Source organism: Canis lupus, chromosome 3 (assembly GCF_048164855.1).
Source record: "Canis lupus baileyi chromosome 3, mCanLup2.hap1, whole genome shotgun sequence".
Classification (NCBI taxonomy): Eukaryota; Metazoa; Chordata; class Mammalia; order Carnivora; family Canidae; genus Canis; species Canis lupus.
Window position 1 is genome coordinate 42,362,359 of NC_132840.1, and position 22,362 is coordinate 42,384,720.

The window sequence follows — 22,362 nt, forward strand, 5'->3', positions numbered from 1 at the left end:
CATTTTATTGCAGTGGTCTGGAGCCAAACCTGCAATATATCTCTGAGGTACGCCTGTTGTTTTTTAAACACTTTTTTAACCGTGGGAGAGAGGGCTAATACACCCATGATTAAATACAGATTTTCCAGCTACTAAAGAATCTGCATTTTTCAATAAGGAACCCAGATAATTATGTTTATCTTAACATTTCAATATGTGGGTAATTCCAAATGATAATGTTTTCTTATATTTTATTATAGTAGTTTTATAAACCTGAGCTTTCTTTTTAACATGAACTTTCTTTACATACTAGTTTTTGAAAAATCGTGACCAATATTTAAGTGTGAAAAAGAACAGAATTTTAAATATAGCTGGTAGTTTGGAGAGAAAGTAATGAGATCTAGATCCAGCTCTGGTTCTGCAATCAAGAAGAATTTTGTCAAGTAAATTCCTTTATTTTTCAGACTTCCATCAAAAGAGAAGTCTGGACTGGATTGCTTTTTTTTTTTTTTTTTTAAGATTTTATTTATTTATTGAGATGCAGAGAGAGAGAGAGATTGAGGAGAGAGAGAGGCAGAGACACAGGCAGAGGGAGAAGCAGGCTCCATACAGAGAACCTGACCTGGGACTCGATCCTGGATCTCCAGGATCACACTTCGGGCTGCAGGCGGCGCTAAACTGCTGCGCCACCGGGGCTGCCCTGGACTGGATTGCTTTTTATACTTCATCTACTTTAAATATTTTATAATTCTAAACTAATATCCCTTACCATTCCAGATGGGTGATGATAAAAAACATATTTATAAAATATTTGAGATGAAACTCCATTTGATAATGCTATAGTCAAAATTCATTTGAAAGGAAAACATGTTTTCCATTTGATGTCAGAATCTTAATTCAAACTATCTCAAATGGTAACTTGTCTAAATATTATGTGAGTATATCTTTCCCTTTCTTCTCTGTAACAATTGTAAGCATCTAGGATTGTGTTGATTATATTACAGTCAATTGGCTTTGAGGTAATGTCAGCATCTGTTGTTAGTCCTTAATAAATTCACAGGAAGGCTACGTGAAAATCTGTATACACTCTTACTCATCATTAATATTTGAATTTGAACTTCTGGCTCAAGCCCCTATTTGAGCCTCATTGAGTTATAAAATTTAGGATTTAGTATCTAGAGTATATTTTGTTTTGGAAACATGATCTAATCCTAGAAGCATTGATCCAAAAGTCTTAGACTGTTGACCTAATATTTCTACAAACTTCTTGTAAAATTCAGATTCTTTATAACCTCTGGGTACCTTAATTTCTCTGTTTATTAAAATGACTAATTTATATCTACCCCTTATTGCCTCATAGGGATGTTGTTGAAATATCATATATAATGACTCGTTTCTGTCATAGGCAATATACTTACGAAGATGAATTTCAATAATTTAAGGTCACATTTTAATTTCTCAGAATTAAAAGTACACATATCTTTTTATACCCCAAAGGTGTGACAGTGCTTGTGATTAATGACTGACTGAAAGCTTGAGTAATAGTTCAGCAATAATGGTAATTTCTTAAAATTCAGTTTAAGAAGAAATCTCCAAAGAAGAATATAAAAATCAAAAACTTACATAAGTTTAAAAGTAACCAAAACTAAAATAAGAGAAAATACATATATCAAAGCTTACAAAGGGTAGTCATCATCTAAAACAATCAAAAGAATTTATTAAAATATGTAACAAAACTACTGAGTCTGTGATAGAGCTAAGAAAATAAGAGAATGAGTAGGCAGTTCACACAAAACGAGACAAAAACAATAAACACATGGGTAAAAGTTCAATCTTGCTAGTAATCAGAGAAATTCAAATTAATGCAAAGTTGTTTCACTACCATTTTAATTGTTATGTCATTCTTAACTGCATTAATGTAAAGTGATGCAATACCATATACAAAAATATGTGGAATACTATAATGAATATTTTATATACCCATACTTAAGAAATCATTCCCTACCACTACTAAATTCCCTACCACTACTAAAATTTTTTTTAATTAATTAATTAATTTATTTGAGAGACAATGAGAGAGCACAAGCTGGGGGAGGGGTAGAAGGAGACAGAAAGAGTGGATCTCCAGAGCACTCTCTGCTTAGCGGACAGCCTGGTGCAGGGCTTCATCCCAGGACCCTGATATCATGACCTGAGCTGAAATCAAGAATTGGATGCTCAACCCACGGAGATACCCAGGTGCTCCCCGTCACCCAGTTTTTTAAATGATAATACTACCGACCAAGTTATGGTAGTGACAAAATTGTTACATTGTACATTGTTGATAGTATTATAAAATTGGATCAGTTTCATTAGCCTTAAAAGTGTGTATACTTTTGGCCTAGGAGTTCTTTTGAAGGATACTATTCATGAAAGGAAAAGCATTTGGACAAAGTAGTCTTCATTTTTTAAAAAAATATTTTATTTATTCATGAGAGACACAGGGAGAGAGAGAGGCAGAGCCACAGGCAGAGGGAGAAGCAGGCTCCATTCAGGGAGCCAGATGTGGGACTTGATCCCGGGATTCCAGGATCACACCCTGGGCCAAAGGCGGTGCTAAACCTCTGAGCAACTGGGCTGCCCAGTAGTCTTCATTTTATTATTATTTATACTGAGAGAAATTAGAAATGACCTAAATATCTAATATTTTAGAAATAAGTAATGGTATACCAACTCAATGAGTAATTATAGAACCAGTTAAGTTGAAAAAATTTAAATATTACTTAGCAAAATTTTTTTTAATTGTGGAAAAATATACATAACGTAAAATCTTCCATTTTAACAATTTCTAAGTGTATGGTTCTGTGCATTTAAATATATTCACATTGTTGTGCAACTGTCACCACTATCCATCTCCAGAAGCGTTTCATCATCCCCAACTGAATCTGTTTACCCATTGAACAATAACCCAATTTCCTCCTCTTTCCACTCTTGGCAAATAATGCTCTACTTTCTGCCTCTGAATTTAACTAATCTAGATACCTCATATAAGTGGAATTATACAATATTTGTCCTTTCGTGTCTGGCTTACTTCACTTAGAGTGTCTACAGTGTTTATCTATGTGGAGCATATGTTAGAATTTTATTCCCTTTTAAGGCTGAATAATATTACATTTGTATGTATATTCTACATTTTGTTTATCCATTCATCCAACAGTAGACATTTGGATTCTTCCCATTTGGCTGTTGTGAATAATGCTGCAATGAAGATGGGTGTACAAATATCTGTTTGAGTCTCTTTTTTCAATATATATCCAGAAATGGAATTGCTGGATCATATAATAATTCTGTGTTTAATTTTGGGGGAAACTGACAAACTTTTCCACAGTGACTTCACATTTCACATTCTTACCAGCAATGTACAAGAGTTCCAATTTCTCCACATCCTTGTCAGCACTTGTTATTTTCTGTGTTTTTGGCTTTTTTTTTTTTTTTAATAGCCATCCTATTGGGTAGGAAGTAGTAGCTCATTGTGGTTCTGATTTGCATTTCCTTAATGATGCGATATTGAGCATCTTTTCATGTGCTTATTGGCCATCTGGTATGTTCTTTGGAATAATGTCTACTCAAGTCTTAAGACTATTTTTTAATTGGGCTTTTTGGTTTTTGTTGTTGAGTTGTAAGTTTTTAATATATCCTGGATATTAATTCATTTTCAGATATATGACTGCCAATATGTTCTCCCATTCTGTGGGCTGCTTTTTCACTGTGTTGATAGTGTCCTTTGATGCACAAAGGTTTTTAATTTTGATGAAGTCCAGTTTGTATTTTTTTCTAGCCTGTGTTTTTGGTGTCATCTCTAAGAAATCATTGCCAAATCCAATATCATGAAGCTTTTCTACTCTTTCCTTCTTAGAGTTTTTTAGTTTTAGTACTTATATTTAGGTTTTTGATCCATTTTATATCAATTTTTGTATACGGTATAAGGTAAGAGTCCAAATTAATTATTTTGCACTTGTATATCCAGGTTTCCCAGCCTCATTTGTTGACCAGATTGTCCTTTCTCCTATTGAATGGTCTTAGGATCCTTTAAAAAAAAAATTGTTTGTTTATTTATTTTAGAAACAGATCCTGCATGTGAGCAGGAATAGGGATGTAGGGATTTAGAAAGGAAGGGAAAATGACAAGCAGACTCTGAGCAAAGCACAAAACCTGGCACTGGGCCAGCTCTCATGGTCATAAGGCCATGACCTGAGCCAAAACTTAGAGTCGGAGGCTTAACTGACTGAGCTACCCAGATGCCCCTGGTCTTAGCATCCTTGTTGAAAATTACCTGACCATATATGTGAGAATTTTTTTCTGGCCTTTTTATACCATTAGTCTACATATTTGTCTTTATGCCAGTATTACACTGTTTTGATTACTGTAGCTTTGAAGTAAGTTTTGAAATCAGGATATATAAGTCCTCCCAACTTGTTCTTATTTTTTAATAGCAAAATATTTTGGATATGACATTAAATGGAAAAGACATAATATAAAAAAGGTTAATTAGAATGTAAATAATAGGTTTTTATGTAAAGCCAGTATTAGGATGGATTACATGGAAATCAAACTAGGATGATAGAATTATGGAGATTTTTCCCCTATTTTTAAATTTTCTAATTTTAAGTGTATATTGGTACTATGAAAATAATATTAAATATGAAATTAATTACCATTTGTACAAGAACAAAATGATGCATAAATACATGTTAGGATAATTTAGCCTTTAAAAGAAGTTAGTAAGAAGTCAGTCTCGGGGCATTTGGGTGACTCAGACAGTTAAGCATCTGCCTTCCACTCAGGTCTTGATCTCAGGGTCCTAGGATCAAGCCCTGCATTGGGCTCCTTGCTCAGTGAGCAGGGAGTCTGCTTCTCCCTCTGTCCCTCCCCTTATTCATGCTTGCTCTCTCTCTCGAATAAATAAAATCTTGACACATTAAAAAAAAAAAGAAATCTTAATGTAATTATGTTTGTTCTCACCTTTTTAGTGCCGTAGTAGATAATTCTACTAGGGATTACTGGTATTTTTTTATTTTATTATTCACATCTAATGCATACCTTTTCAGTAGCTTTCTTAATATTAGTGAAATCTTGGCCTTATCTAAATATCCTTCCAGATAATTTTTCAAAATAATTTTTTTAAAGATTTATATATTTATTTATTTATTCATTCAGAGAGAGGGAGAGAGGCAGAGAGAGAAGCGGGCTCCATGCAGGAGAGCCCGACGTGGGACTCGATCCCGGGTCTCCAGGATCATGCCCTGGGCTGCAGGCGGCGCTAAACCGCTGCGCCACTGGTGCTGCCCTCAAAATAATTTTTTTAAAGTCACTTCAAAACCTTATAAATATGTTTGAAAGTCATTAGGAGTAGAACAGAGGTATATTTTACATTATAGGTAAACAAGCCTAATAAATTAAAGACCATTTTTATACATATGGCAATGGCAAAATTCCTCATACCTTCAGTGGAGAATTTTTTACTTTTTTTTTTTTTAAGATTTTATTTATTTATTCATGAGAGACACATACAGAGAGAGCGAGGCAGAGACACAGAGGGAGAAGCAGGCTCCATGCAGGGAGCCCGATGTGGGACTCGATCCCAGGTCCCCAGGATCACACCCTGGGCCAAAGGCGGTGCTAAACTGCTGAGCCACCCGGGCTGCCCCATTTTTTTACTTTCTACATATGGCATCATCTTTGAGCTTTATTTTTTATTTTTATATCTCTATATTTTTTATATCTTTTTAGTTAATAGATCTCTTATAGAGCTATTAGTTTCGATCAGAAGGGATTTGGCTAGTCAGAAATGGCAGAATAAATCATGCAGAAAAACTTTTCTCTAAACTAATGTTTATCAGCATTTCACTATAGCTGTAAAACTTATTCAGTGTTCTTTTAGTTACCTGGACTTGAAACAGTTATTTTGGTTGTCATATACGTTAACTTTTAAATACAAAGTCATCACTTTTCCTTTTGACATCAGTTTCAGTGGTCCTTAGTCATCTTTAGTATGTTCCAAGCACTAATCCTGCCCTAATTATGGTAGCAGTATTTTTTTTAAATACTTATTTATTTGAGAGAGAGAGCATGTGAGTGGTGGCAGGGGCAGGTGCAAATCCACAAGCTGACTTCCCACTGAACGCAGAGCCTGATCAGGGTGGGAGGTGGGGCGGGTCCTTGATCCCAAGACCCATGAAATCATGCCCTGAGCCAAAACCAAGAGTCGACACTCAATGGACTAAGCCATCTGGTGCCCCTGTGGCAGCATTTTTATTTATTACTTTGTTTCAGTATTTCTTCCACTCTCATGAACCTTATTTTTCTTTTTTCTTTCCATATGTTTTTTCTTAGCTTTTCACTATCTAAAGTCCACTAATCCTTCAAGATACAGTTCATAGATTGCCCTCTCAGTTTACATTGATGGCCACCCCACCATCCCATCAGTCAGATACCATTGAGTACCTACAATGTACCAGGCATTATTTTAGGAATTAGAGTTATTATTTTGCACATGTAATTATTTTCTTGTTCTAACCATATAGAACTGTCAATTATAATTGAATTGTGTTATGCCTATTGGGTGTGTTGTTGTTTTTAACCTCTTAATGATGTCACAAATTCCTGGAAGTCAGTGGCTCTATTTGACATTTCTTTTATATCCTCCTCAGGTTTCTCTTTATTACTCTGCATGCTGGAAACATTTAATAAATGTTTGAAAAAATTTTTTTCCTTCATTTCAGGAATGGCCGTGTGTACAATCAAAAGGTTGCTTTTTCTTAGAAGAAGATGGTGAAATCATTAGTCATCAATATAGGATGCAAATAGTTCAGAGATCCATGGTTTATCTAACAATTAAACCATTAAACCTGAGTCAAGTTGAAGGCAAGTTTAAATTTTTCATGTACTTTTAAAAATATCAATTCATGTTCCCTTTGAAAATACTTATGTAAGTATTTGGTAGCCTTACTGAAGAAAATGTACCTAAGAAACATGGTTACATATATTTCTTTTTTTTTTTTTTTTTAGAATAAATTTGTGTTTTTAGGGTTTTTTTTTTTTTAAGATTTTATTCATTTATTCATGAGAGACAGAGAGGCAGAGGGAGAAGCAGGCTTTTCACCAGGAGCCTGATGTGGGGACTCGATCCAAGGACTCTGGGGCCATGCCCTGAGCCAAAGGTGGACGCTTAACCACTGAGCCACCCATGCATCCTGGTTACATACATTTCAAGAAAGAAAGCTTTAGTTTATACTTTGACTGTGTTATTATATTTTACAAAGTATTTAAGTTCTTTTCATGTATATTTAAAGCATGTTTTATTTTAAATCATTTATTTATTAAAGTTAGTGGCTTTATTATTTTTTTAATTTATTTTTATTTATTTATGATAGAGAGAGAGAGAGGCAGAGACACAGGCAGAGGGAGAAGCAGGCCCCATGCCGGAAGCCCAACGTGGGACTCGATCCCGGGACTCCAGGATCGCGCCCTGGGCCAAAGGCAGGCACGAAACCGCTGAGCCACCCAGGGATCCCCTATTTTAAATAATTTAAAAACAAGAACAAAGTGTACCCTGGTTTCTTCATGACACAGAATGAACTTTTTATTTACTAATTAATTTTTAGCTTTTCCATTTGTCAGTTTTTTAAATTAATATGTTTAAGAGAAGTTATGTAGAAACATAATTTGGAGCAATATGAAATACAAACAATTTTGTTTTTAAGATTTTATTTTATTCAGGAGAGACACAGAGAGAAGGCAGAGACATAGGCAGAGGAAGAAGCAGAGGAAACAGAGGAAGAAGCCTTTGGCTCAGGGTGTGATCCCAGAGTTTCGGGATGGAGTCCTGCATCAGGCACTCTGCATGGAGCCTGCTTCTCCTTCCTTTTCCTATGTCTCTGCCTCCCTCTCTGTGTCTCTCATGAATAAATAAATAAAATCTTAAAAAGAAAAAAAAGGGAAGAAAAAGCAAGAGCACTTAGGGCTTCCTGAGCCTTGGGCTCAGAACTGGCACATTATTTTTGCTATATTCTGTTGTTCACAGCAAGTAACAAAGCAAGTTCAGATTTATAAGATAGAGAAATAGACTTCATCTCTTGTTGGAGGAGCTGCAAAGTCAAATTGCAGTGGGCTGTGATTACAGAGAAGGCAGCCATTTCTGCTGTCTTCCACAGAAGGCAAGGAAATAAGCCTTATGGATGTAGGGCTGGTGGAAAGGAGAGGTGAAGAGTAGAAGTGGCAGTGCATTCCACACAGAGGGAATACTCCGTCAGAGGCTCTGAGGTGACAGTGTGCCTGGAGAGAGAGAGAGAGAGTTAGAACAGCAAGGTGATTAGGATGGCTAGAATAAGGTAGGAGAATGAAGGAATGAAGTAGAAGAGGAGGACAGGGAGGAACCAGGACAAAATTAGGTAGAGCTGATTTTGTTTGTTTGTTTGTTTGTTTTTGCCATAATGAAGACTTAGGCTTCTGAGAGAAATGAGGAAGCATAGGAGGATTTTCCCCATGGCTGCCCTCATGATTTTCTCTTTTATCTTTAATATAACTGTTTGAATATATGTCTAGGTGCTTGCGTTTTTCTTGTTAATGCTGTTATTGTGAGGTTCATTTGTATTTACTCTGCTTGGATTTTTTGGCTTCTTGTCTTTCATTATTTTTTGAAAATTTTCTACCTTTATTTCTTCAAGTATTTTTTCTGCTCTCTCTTCTTCTTCTACTTGTATGGTGCATGACATCTTGTCTTCTGTGCTGTACCAGAGATAAACCAATGCTTGCATCTCCTCTCTTCTTGCAAAGGTGTCTTTTCTTGGTTTTCAGGATCCTTGGTTGCCCTGAGACCTCAGCTCTGATGAGTTCAAAAAAATATGATTTTCTAGTTCATGTACTTTTTCTTGTTGTTATATTGGGAGCCACATTATTCCAACTCTCAACTCCATCAGAGGATTTTTAGTAAAGACAGGACATAATTGACATATTTTGATAAGAGCAGTCAGGTTGGGCAGCCCCAGTGGCTCAGCGGTTTGGTGCCGCCTTCAGCCCAGGGCCTGATCCTGGAGACCTGGGATTGAGTCCCACGTCGGGCTCCCTGCATGGAGCCTGCTTCTCCCTCTGCCTGTGTCTCTGCCCCCTCCCCTGTCTCTCATGAATAAATAAATAAAATCTTAAAAAAAAAAAAGCAGTCAGGTTGCTATATTAGAAATAGATTGAAGAATACCTAAGAGAAAGCAAGGAGGCCAGCTATGATGCTATTGCAGACTGCTAGGATGGTACTGATGATGTTTTGAACCAGGAATGTAGAAGTAATAAGAGGTAGACCTGGATATATTTTGAAGGGTAAACCATAGGATTTTCTGAAGATTGGCTATGATGTGTGAGAGAAGAAAAAAGTTAAAGATAATTTCAAGATTTTTCGCTTGACTAGAAGCGTGGCAACTGGAAGGATGAGTTACTATTTACTGAGCCTGAGAGAGGAGTATAGATGGAGAGTTTTTTTTAAGGGGTTGGGGAAGGTCAGTTTTAGATATAGATATTCAAGTGGAAATGTCAAATAGGCAGTTGATTATATGGGTGTAAAGTTCAGAGAAAAGATTCTAGCTGGAGACATAAATTATGGAGTTGTGAGCACATAGATGGGGTCTAACATCTTTTCTATGAGTGCCTCTTCACAGGTAAGCTAGTGTTTGGATCTCAGCTCTCTGAAAGGGTTTGTTTTTCCTTGAATTTCTGGCTACTTGGTTGCCTTGCAACCTCAGCTTTCTGATAAATTTAAGAAAGTTATGATTCTTAGAAAGTAAATAGAATATTTCTAGCAAGGTCACCGTATATAGTTACAAATGCTATGATGTTTCTATATGAAAATGGGTTGTGTATTTCTTAAAAAGAAATCTAAAGGGGAAAGAAACTACTAACTTCTTTTTTAGATAGGGGACAGAGTAAGTAGTAATTGCTTATTTTAAGATTTTTTTTTTTTTAAATAGGAAAACCATCCCCTTGGTTATCAGTTGATACTACCTTGTATATTCTTAAGGAAAATGAGAATCAAGCAACCCTACAACTCATGTGTTTTACTGAACTACGAAATAGAGAAGTATACATGTTTATTTCCTAATGTTTAATTTAAAAATATAATATCTCAAGTTTGGGGACACAGTAGTTTTTCTATATTTGTTTTTAATTTTTTATCTTTCCTCCAATTAGGATATATATAGTACTTAAGCACTATGCATATTATATGTGCCTTATTAATTGTAATGGATTTCTTCTTGTTTGCTGAGATTAAGAGCTGAGGATTGATTAGTAGTCTTGGCTTTATAACTTACAAGTTGTGTGACATTTTACTTTCTTCTCTAAATGCTCAGATGCCTCACATGTGTCTTTTTTTTTTTTTTTTTTTTTTTATGCAGTAAAAATGATCAATGCCAGTGGATTTTTTTCCTAAATACAAGCAATTCAAGACTTTGGAAAAGTTGCTTTAGATGTTTGTCTTACTTATACTACTACTGCAAAAAAGAAAAACTTCAAGATTACTATCCTCAGGCTTGACTCATATTATAGGGTTCAAAAACAGATTGATCTGAAAGAATGCTTTTAAATGATTTTATATATTGCCTGTGGGGTTGTTCTGATCTTTTCTAATTATATATTTACTCAGAGACCAAATATGTGAGGCAGATACATAAATGTGGCTATTTATTTTATGAGGACTACAAAATACATCTGCTACACAACAACAGGAATAATACTATTCAAGGGCTTACTGCAATATCATATTTAATCTTTATATAGGTCCAATGACAGATAAACATTTCCCTGATGGAATGTTATATAAAAGTCTTTATTGTAGGCTTGCTAACAGACGAGAATAGTTATAGGCAAGAAACAAATAAAATGACAGAAGTTAATGTTTTGATGAAACTCTTCTTCAGAACTGACTACGAAGTTAAGTTCAAGATAAAGCATTGTCCAAATAGCTTTTCCCATTTTGTTTTGGATAAAATTACTTTCTTATGATATTCCATGTATAAAAATGTTAGTACATAGCAAGCCTATAATAAACTTTGAATGAATTTCTATTTACCCTTTTACTATATTGGCTTCTGTTTTTCTGTAATATGTCATATTTACAAAGGATTTTATTTTCAGTTTTAGTTTCACAATTATTTTCTTTAGGAAGAGTTTTGTGCCCATGGAAGGCTTTCTGTTTGCCATCTACAGTGGCAATTCAAGGTTATATGTGGAGATAAGGGAAGTTCTTGGGATAACATGTCATAAGAAGCAGCAGAAACTGCTTTTCACTCCTGGATATCAGTCTACATCTGGCCAATTTACAAGATTATGGTTTCCCAAGGAGGGATTTGGTCAATCTTTTAGTCTTTGAAATGACCCTGATTTTATTAGATTGTATCTTGTATCAAGATAGGATGTGGTTACTTTAGGATGATTATGGTTCCTCTAACTTGTGGAGACAGAAATAGGGCTGAACCCAGAATTCACATAAGCAACTTTTATTTTGTGTATGAGTCACTGGGATGATCTAAAATACATCTGTGTTTTGAAAGTTTTTGGACACAATATTAGATAAAATTTTGTAGGGTGATTCTGTGCTGAAGGGCAAATATAGCTATTTACTTGGCTATTACACATGATTAGAAGATGCTTAGATTTAATGTATTTGACAGAGGTAACCCCTAGGTTTTATAGGAAGCTGTTTGGTTGCAGAATGCACCTAGAAGGTCCACAGAGAGATGCCATTATGCTTTCTTTTATGAAACAGTAGAATAAAATGTTCCTTATACAAAATTCTTGGCTCTCATTATAAATATACTGTGATAGAAAAGAATTTTGTATAAGGTTCAGTTTTATCTGGGATTCTACCATCTTTTATAGTTTTATAGTCCATATTGCATAATAATTAGATTCCAGTGCTTCTGTCTACATGACTGGACTCTTAAACATATGGCTAGCTCATACAAATAGAGAACTCTTTGAAATACATTTAATTTTTACTTTTGCTTATTGAAATTTGATTTATAAGTCATATTTTTATATTTGTTTTTTTCATATTTTTATATTTGAATCAAACTTGGGAACTGTAACTCAAAAATTATTCTGAGATCTCTCTCTTTGCTACCTGTTGAAGTCGTTTGTATCACATGTTTTTGAAGATTATTGGGGAAGATTTAGAAGTTATATAACTTCTTACCTGTTATAGTATTAGGCATTTGTTTTTAAAATATATTACAAACTACAGGGATCCCTGGGTGGCGCAGCGGTTTGGCGCCTGCCTTTGGCCCAGGGCGCGATCCTGGAGACCCGGGATCAAATCCCACATTGGGCTCCCGGTGCATGGAGCCTGCTTCTCCCTCTGCCGATGTCTCTGCCTCTCTCTCTCTCTCTCTCTCTGTGACTATCATAAAATAAAAAAATAAATAAAAAATATTACAAACTACATCTAATGGTCTTTTTTTTTTTTTTTAAATCTAATGGTCTTATGCTAGGGCTACCTTTAATAAAAAGATTTTGAAGCCTGTAAAAAATTGATAGAAGCATAATAGAGTTGGTGAATATTGATAAATTACTTCTAATACTTCTGTTTCAGAAGAAAGATAAAAAATCATTAAGACTAATAGTGGTTGTTGTTTTTTAATTCTTTTGAGAAAAGGTGTTTGGTTGGACTGGTGAACTAGGACCTGGAATTTACTGGTTAATTCCTTCCACAACTGGCTGTAGGCTAAGGAAAGAAAGAAAACCAATAACTGAAGAGGCCCAACTTGTGTACAGAGATGAAACAGGGGAATTATTTCTTACAAAGGAATTTAGGTAAGTTTTGTTTGTTAAGGTTAGGACTATAACATCTAGATTGGTTATAGATCAATAGCCTATCCTTTGGCCAGCTTCCACCTCCACCCCCAGATTCTAATACAGTAATTCAGCTCATTCACTAGGCATCTGAAAGTGACTTTCCATTCACGGGTCTGGGATTGCCATTCATTTCTGGGTTCCACACATTTGGCAAAATAACTTTAGTCACACATGTATAGATTTCTACCTGACTAGACACTGCCTTAGGAATAGACCCTGCTAGTTGCACTGTTAACTTAGATAACTGTCAAATATGAAATCCAAATGCTTAGGTGGTTCTCTCATACCCTAGATATATACAATAATATCTGGAAGAAGAAAAAGAAAAAGAAGGAGGAGGAGGGGGAGGGAGAGGGGGAAGGACAAGAAAACCGGAAGAGAAAGTAGAAAGGAAGGAGGGAATTACTATTCATTGAGTTCTTACTATGAGATACTATGGTTCTTTTAAAACCTTGTTTATCTCCTATTACACTGAATAAGAAATATATCTAGATACATTTAAGTTCACAAAAATTGTTTTAATGCCTTAATATTACTTCCTTTTAGTCTAGTTGCCTTGGGGACAAATTATTTCCTATCTTTATAATTTTAGGTCAACTTTATCAGATATATTTGAAGTAATTGATTTAGATGGAAATGGTCTTCTAAGCCTTGAAGAATATAATTTTTTTGAATTGAGAACAAGTGGTGAGAAATGTGATGAGGATGCTTGGGCTGTCTGCCGAGGTAAGCACTTATCTTTTTCTTTTCTTTTTTCTTTTCTTTTAGGTTTTATTTATTTGAGAGAGAGAGAAGTATGTAAGTGGGAGAAGGGGTGGGACAAGCAGACTCTGTGCTGAGCTCAGAGCCAGATGCAGTGCTCAATCTCCATGACCCTGAGATCGTGACCTGAGCTGAAATTGAGTCAGTCACTTGATCCACTGAGCCACCCTGGCACCCCACACTTTTCTTTTTCTTAGTGGATATATTAAAAATATGTAGCATCCTTTCATCGTTAAGAAATAAAATATAAAACTATGAAGATAGAATATTATTACGGCAATTAGGACAGTTAAAAAGTAATAGCATTGTGGGGCACCTGGGTGGCTCAGTCTGCTAAGTGTCGCCTTTGGCTCAGGTCATGATACAGGCAGGCTCTCTGCTCAGTGGGGAGCTTACTTCACCTTCTCTCTTGCTTTACTTCCTGCTCACACTCTTTCTCGAAAATAAATAAAATCTTAAAAAGAAAAAGGAATAACATTGTGTATAGACCATAAAGATGTAAACATTTGTTTTCCTTAAATTGATAGTTATTGTAATATGTAAGTCAAAAGAAAATATCAATTACTTAAATGTAATTTCATTTTTAGCCCTTGCTCTTTGGAACTTAGAATGGAAAAAAACTTTGTCCCAGCTCTTTGATACTAATAGGATTGAAGTTGTCAAGAGCCCCAAACTGTGCCCAGGAGAGGGCAGCAAAGAACTAATAGGCTAGGGTTTTATTAAAAATTAAGCAGTTTCAAGGACTTTTTTTTTTTTTTAAGATTTTATTTATTTGAGAGAGAGAGACAGAGATAGCGAGAGAGCACATACAAGTGGGAAAGAGAGGGAGAAGCAGGCCCCCTGCTGGCCCCCTGCTGAGCACGTGGGACATGATTCTAGGACCCCAGAATCATGACTTGAGCCGAAGGCAGATACTTAACTGACTGAGCCACCCAGGTGGCCCTCCACGAAGTTCTTTATATATGTTAAGAATTCTTTAGTCTCTTGTATTTGAGCTGAATTAAGAAAGTACATGGAGGTATAAAAACTAAAAATACCAAGATGGGCAAAGAAAAATACTGAGAATGAGACAAATTCTGTTATCTCTTAGGAGAAGTCTGGGAAGAGGGTAGGACTTGTATATTTAAGCCAAGGACTGAAAGATCAAAGGGAAAACCAAAAAGCCATAGCCAGCTATGGATCACAGAGTAAGAAGGCCAGAATGCAGTCAGGAGGCACATTAACTCACATATTGGTGTCATTGGGGTAACAACGTATCCTACCCCTTTGGTTCTTAAAATGGTCTAAGCTTGGCAAAATCAGTGAGCCAGGTGGGAGTCTGCTAAATCTATCTATCTAAACAGCAAATAAAGTAGAAGTGTTATTAATACAAAAGTTTTCAAAAATATATATTTTTGACTGAAAGTTTATATAGTATAATCAGGAACAAGAAATACATATTGATTTATATTATTAAGCTTTGTTTTTTTATAATAAATTTATTTTTTATTGGTGTTCAATTTGCCAACTTACAGAATAACACCCAGTGCTCATCCCGTCAAGTGCCCCCCTCAGTGCCCGTCACCCATTCACCCCCACCCCCCCACCCTCCTCCCCTTCCGCCACCCCTAGTTCGTTTCCCAAAGTTAGGAGTCTTTCATGTTCTGTCTCCCTTTCTGATATTTCCAACACACTTTTCCCTTATATTCCCTTTCACTATTATTTATATTCTCCAAATGAATGAGAACATATAATGTTTGTCCTTCTCCGATTGACTTACTTCACTCAGCTATTCAACATAGTGCTGGAAGTCCTAGCCTCAGCAATCAGACAACAAAAAGACATTAAAGGCATTCAAATTGGCAAAGAAGAAGTCAAACTCTTCCTCTTCGCCGATGACATGATACTCTACATAAAAAACCCGAAAGCCTCCACCCCAAGATTGCTAGAACTCATACAGCAATTCGGCAGCGTGGCAGGATACAAAATCAATGCCCAGAAATCAGTGGCATTTCTATACACTAACAATGAGACTGAAGAAAGGGAAATTAAGGAGTCAATCCCATTTACAATTGCACCCAAAAGCAGAAGATACCTAGGAATAAACCTAACCAAAGAGGTAAAGGATCTATACCCTAAAAACTACAGAACACTTCTGAAAGAAATTGAAGACACAGATGGAAAAATATTCCATGCTCATGGATTGGCAGAATTAATATTGTGAAAATGTCAATGTTACCCAGGGCAATTTACACATTTAATGCAATCCCTATCAAAATACCATAGACTTTCTTCAGAGAGTTAGAACAAATTATTTTAAGATTTGTGTGGAATCAGAAAAGACCCCGAATAGCCAGGGGAATTTTAAAAAAGAAAACCATATCTGGGGGCATCACAATGCCAGATTTCAGGTTGTACTACAAAGCTGCGGTCATCAAGACAGCGTGGTACTGGCACAAAAACAGATACATAGATCAATGGAACAGAATAGAGAACCCAGAAGTGGACCCTGAACTTTATGGTCAACTAATATTCGATAAAGGAGGAAAGACTATCCATTGGAAGAAAGACAGTCTCTTCAATAAATGGTGCTGGGAAAATTGGACATCCACATGCAGAAGAATGAAACTAGACCACTCTCTTTCACCAGACACAAAGATAAACTCAAAATGGATGAAAGATCTAAATGTGAGACAACATTCCATCAAAATCCTAGAGGAAAACACAGGCAACACCCTTTTTGAACTCAACCACAGTAACTTCTTGCAAGATACATCCAGGAAGGCAAAAGAAACAAAAGCAAAAATGAACTATTGGGACTTCATCAAGATAAGAAGCTTTTGCACAGCAAAGGATACAGTCAACAAAACTAAAAGACAACCTACAGAATGGGAGAAGATATTTGCAAATGACGTATCAGATAAAGGGCTAGTTTCCAAGATCTATTATTAAGCTTTGAATAATAAGATTGATAGTAAAAAGAATATTATTTTTAGGAAGATATAATCATCTTATAACTTTAATGATACAATCTTTTGATAGTCTGTTGTTGGTACTAGAGCACATTCAGTAAGAGTGAATCATAATTAGAATTTTCTTAAGGTAAAGTTTTTGATAAATAAAGTTTTAGTTTAATTAAATTGGGGGAGCCTGGGTAGCTCAGTTGGTTAAACATCTGACTCTTGAACTCAGCTCAGATCTTTGTCTTAAGGTGGTGAGGTCAGGCCCTGAGTAGAGTCTACTTAAAAAATAATAATTTAATTGGTAGAATTGATAATTATTATCTTTTTTTTTCTTGTCTTTATTTATTTGTTCATGAGAAACACGGAGAGAGAGAGAGAGAGCGAGGCAGAGACACAGGCAGAGGGAGAAGTAGGCTCCATGCAGGGACCCTGATGTGGGACTCGATTCCAGGTCTCCAGGATCATGCCCAGGGTTGAAGGCAGCGCTAAACTGCTGAGCCACCGGGGCTGCCCGATAGTTATCATCTTTTGAGAAATTACCGTATATTAGTTTTTTTTTTTTTTAATTTATGATAGTCACACAGAGAGAGAGAGAGAGAGAGGCAGAGACACAGGCAGAGGGAGAAGCAGGCTCCATGCACCGGGAGCCCGATGTGGGATTCGATCCCGGGTCTCCAGGATCGTACCCTGGGCCAAAGGCAGGCGCCAAACCACTGCGCCACCCAGGGATACCCCGTATTCTAGTTCTAAGTACTCTCTCTCTCTTTTTTATTTTTATTTTTTTTTTAGAAGTGGTAGGAGAGACGGAGAGAGAGAATCTTTTTTTTTTTTTTTAAGATTTTATTTATTTATTCACGACAGACACAGAGAGAAAGAGAGAAGCAGAGACACAGGCAGAGGGAGAAGCAGGCTCCATGCAGGGAGCCCAACGCGGGACTCGATCCCAGGTCCCCAGGATCACACCCCGGGCTGAAGGTGGCACCAAATCACTGGGCCACTGGGGCTGCCTGAGAGAAAGAATCTTATGCCGACTCCACGCCCAGTACAGAGCCCAATGTAGGGCTCAATCTCACAACCCTGAGATTGATGACCTGAGATCATGACCTAGCTGAAATCAAGTCAGATGCTTAACCAAGTGAGCCACCTAGGTGCCCCTAGTTGGAAGTACTTCTATATACATCAGCTCTCTGAGGTATATTCTTACGCTTGTTTTGCGAATAAGGAAACAGAATCAAAGAGGGTAAAATTTCACAGCTGAGTTTCACACCCAGGCAGTTAAACTCCAGAACCTTGAATACTCTGCTGCAAAAAATTCCTCAAGACTGGTTGACTTAAAAAATGATTTGGAGGGAATGTCTCCTTCATCAACATTGAACTATTGCAAATAATTGGACTTTTTTTAAGTTCTGAAGATTTTATTTTTCTTGTCTTACATAATATTAATTTTATCCATCCTTCTCCATGAAAATGAGAAAATGTATTATTTATCTGGAAGATCATTTTAATAAACTTTTTTTATACTTAAAGTTACCTTAATTTTTATTATTTTTTATTAAGACTTTATTTTTAGAGCAGTTTTAGGTTTATAGTAAAGATTGCATAGATCTCCCATATATTCCTTCTCCACTCTACCAATTTCCCTTATTTTTAACATCTTGCCATTAGTATGACACATTTGTTAAAATTGATGAACCAATACTGATGCGTTTTTATTAACTAAAATCCATAGCTTATATTAAGGTTTTATTGTGCTGTACAGTTCTCTGGATTTTGACAAATATATAATGTCGTGTACTTGCCATTACAGTATCATACAGAATAATTTAATTGCCCTAAAAATCCTTTGTGCTCTACCTATTCATGTATCTATTCATCCCTTCAAACTTCTGGCAACCACTAATCATTTTACTGTCTCTCTAGTTTTGCCTCTTCAAGAGTACCTTGTTGTTGAAATATCATGCAGTATGTAGCCTTTTCAGACTGGCTTGTTTCACTTAGCAATATGAAAATTTCATACTTAGACATCTTTTTTGGCTTGATAGCTCATTTCTTTTTAGCACTAAGTAATAATTCCATTGTATGAAGGTACCATAGTTTGTTTATTCATTCACCTATAAAGACATGTTGGTTATTTCCAATTTTTGGCAATTACGAATGTAGCCATGTGCAGGGGCACCTGGGTGGCTCAGTCAGTTAAGCATCTGCCTTCAGCCCACGTCATGATCCCGAGGTCCTGGAATCAAGCCCCACATTGGGCTCCCTGCTCAGCAGGAATCTGCTTCTCTCTCTCTCCCTCTGCTGCTCCCTTTGCTTATGTTCTCTCTCTTTCTCTCTCTCTGTCAAATAAATAAATATAATCTTTTTAAAAAAACACTCGTGCATATTTTTGTGTATATATAGTTTTCAATTGGTTTCAATTCATTTCAATTCAGTGATTGCTGGCATAGTAAACCTATGTTTAACTTTAAAAGAACTGCCAAATTGTCTTCCAAAGTGGCTGTACCATTTTTTATTCCCACCAGGAATGAATGAATTCCTGTTGCTCCACATCCTCCTCTGCATTTGGTATTGTTAGTTTTTTGGATTTTAGCCATTCTAATAGGTGTGTATCTTGTTTTAAATTGCAATTCCTTAATGATGGGATCTTCTCATATGCTTATTTACCATCTGTATATCTTGTTTGGTAAGGTTCAGATCTTTTGCTCATTTTTTGATTGAAGTGTTCATTTTCTTATTTTTGAGTTTGAAGAGTTCTTTGTATATATTGTATACAAATTTTATTAGCTGTGTTTTGCAAGTATTTTCTCCCAGTATATGGTTTGTGTTTTCATTCTCTTAATCGTGTTTTCCACAGAGCAAAAATGTTTACTTTTAATGAAATCCCACTTAACTATTTTTCCTTTCACGTGTCATGCTTTTGGTTTGTGTGCTTTTGATGTTGTATCTGAGAACACATAGCAAAACACAGAGTCACCCAGATTTTCTCCTGTTATCTTCCAGAAATTTTATAGATTTGTACTTTGGTTCTATGACTCAGTTAATTTTTGTGAAAGATGTAAGATCCTTATCTACATTTATTTTTTTGCCTATAGATGTCCAGTTGTTCTAGCACCACTTATTGATAAAAACTATCCTTTCTCCTATGAATTGACTGTTCCTTTGTCAAGTATCAGTCATGTATATTGTACAGGTCTATTTCTGGGTTCTCTATTACACTGATCTGTTTGTCTAATCTTTTGCCACTACTACACTATCTTGAGTACTATAGCTTTAAGAATGTCTTGAAGTTGGATTTTTTTTTAAGATTTTATTTATTTATTCATGAGAGACAGAGAGAGAGAGACAGAGAGAGAGAGAGAGGCAGAGACACAGGCAGAGGGAGAAGCAGGCTCTATGCAGGGAGCCTGATACAGGACTCAATCCCAGGTCTCCAGGATCACACGCTGGGCTCTAAACCGCTGAGCCACCTGGGCTGCCTGAGCATCTGACTCTTGATTTCAGTTCAAGTCATGATCTCAGAGTCATGGGATGGAGCCCTACATTGAGGTCTGTGCTTGGCAGGGTTATGTTTCTCTCTCTCTCTCTCTCTCTCTCTCTCTGTCTCTCCCCCTGCTTTTGCACACACACACTCTTTCTGAAATAAATAAACCTTTTGGGATCCCTGGGTGGCGCAGCGGTTTGGCGCCTGCCTTTGGCCCAGGGCGCGATCCTGGAGACCCGGGATCGAATCCCACGTCGGGCTCCCGGTGCATGGAGCCTGCTTCTCCCTCTGCCTGTGTCTCTGTGCCTCTCTCTCTCTCTGTGACTATCATAAATAAATAAAAATTAAAAAAAAAAAAAATAAATAAACCTTTTAAAAAATTAGGTAAGAAAGAAGCTTTTGGGTTTTTTGACAGACAATTTTGATACAAAGAAGAATGAACTAACAAGACAAGGCTTTATGGATCTGAATCTAATGGAAGCCAATGATCGAGAAGGAGATCCTCGTGACCTTTGGGTAACTGTACACTCAATGGGCTACAATAAAGCTCTGGAATTGACAGAGGTAAAGCAATCTGAAAGTTTTGCAGTGGGTTTAATGTCCGTAATAATTTATTTTGTTAACATTTTCTTGACACATGACTTTTGAATTGGGCACTCAAATCCTTGAACTTCAATATATGAATAGTGAGTGCAGCAATGTGTTTCTGCTAGTTTATGTAATTAAGTTCCTGTTCTTATCTGAAATTTAGTTACTGCCAACATTTAAGTAATTCAGGAACAAAGGAGTTTGAGTATATGAGATGCAGAAAAATATTGGTAATTAAAAAATTCTGTTTCTTAATTGGTGATGGCTATTTTAGTTGCTAAAGTCTCATTTCTATAGGGAATTCTTTGTCCTAAAGAATAAAGCCTAAGAATAAGGGGAATGTGTCTGTATAAGAATTGGAATTCTGATCTTTTGACAAAAAATACTCCTTGGGTTAATATTTGTAAAACACTTGGGATGGTGCTTGACTTATATATATATTGTGTATATATTAGCTATTACTATTAAGACTAGCAGTAAGCCAGAGAAATAATAAAAATGAGGCCTTACTTCTTAAATTCTGTATTTGGTGTCAAGTTTAAAATAAAGAACTAATGAGTTTCACGCCATGCATCAGATAATAGTACATTTGTTGTTTATATCCTTAAAAATAGTATCTGTCCTTTCTCCAAATACATCAGCTCAGGAGGATAATACTAGTAGTATCAACAAAGTGTATTGAGACTTTGGTTTAAGACCTAGCTTTGACATCATTCAAAATCTCTTTTAAACCTCTTTTCTGAGAAGTTCTCTATAATTTTTTTGCCATTTTAAAAAAGAAGAGGTGAATAGTTACAGTAACTTTTTATATCCTACTTTAACCTAACAGTTCAGTGAATCCCACATTCTGACTATGGTGCAAAATTAACTTCAAATCTTTGAATAATATTGTATCTACTACACATCCCTTAGCTTAATAAGAGAAATTAGTTAAGAGCAATTTAAGACATTTTACAGCATTTACTGATGTCATTGGCCTTTGAAACCATAGGCAAGAAGGATTTCTGAGATAAAACTCTTTTTTAAAAGATTTATTTATTTATTTATTTATTTATTTATTTATTTATTTGAGAGAGAGAAAGCAGAAGAGTGCACAGGGAGGAGGAGAGGGAGAGGGAGAGGGAACTTCAGCAGACTCCTTGCAGAGCCCAGAGCCTGACTCGCGGATTGATCCTACAAACCCATGAGATCACAACTTGAGCTGAAACCAGCAACAATTGGACGGTTAACCAAGCGAACCACCCAGACACCCTTGTTTTGTTTTTAAAAAAAAATTTTTTTTTTTTAAGGATTTTATTTATTTATTCATGAGAGACACAGAGAGAGAGGCAGAGACACAGGCAGAGGGAGAAGCAGGCTCCATGCAGGGAGCCTGATGTGGGACTCAATCCCCGGACTCGAGGAACACGCCCTGGGCCAAAGACAAGCTCTAAACCACTGAGCCACTCCGGTGTCCCAAAGGTTTTATTTTTAAGTAATCTCTACACCCAACATGCAGCTCAAACTTATAACCCCAAGATAAAGGATCGCATGTTCTACCAAGCCAACCAAGTGCCCCAGTTGTGGCCTTTTGACAGTGAAATATTTTGACCCATCCTGAAAATAAATATACTGTTATTTGTAGTGTCTATTCATAAACCATAGAGAAATAGTCAACTGTATAAAATCAATTTGGAAATGCTTAGAGAGTCTTTTGGAGCATAGTCTCAGTACACTTACTACCATTTTTTC

General features: G+C 36.2%; 1 protein-coding gene across 2 annotated transcripts in view; it reads left to right on the forward strand.

The window, feature by feature from the left end:
• The window catches only part of EFCAB7 (EF-hand calcium binding domain 7), a 47,720-nt gene that overhangs the window by 15,873 nt on the left and 9,485 nt on the right, over positions 1-22,362 (forward strand). The window contains exons 7-11 of one of the 2 annotated variants that reach the window (XM_072820559.1): positions 6,741-6,882; positions 9,975-10,084; positions 12,659-12,816; positions 13,451-13,584; positions 20,459-20,607. In XM_072820559.1, the coding sequence (XP_072676660.1) occupies positions 6,741-6,882; positions 9,975-10,084; positions 12,659-12,816; positions 13,451-13,584; positions 20,459-20,607 (693 nt within the window). The remainder of the gene's footprint in view (positions 1-6,740; positions 6,883-9,974; positions 10,085-12,658; positions 12,817-13,450; positions 13,585-20,458; positions 20,608-22,362) is intronic. The other variant, XM_072820561.1, reaches the window with a different exon arrangement.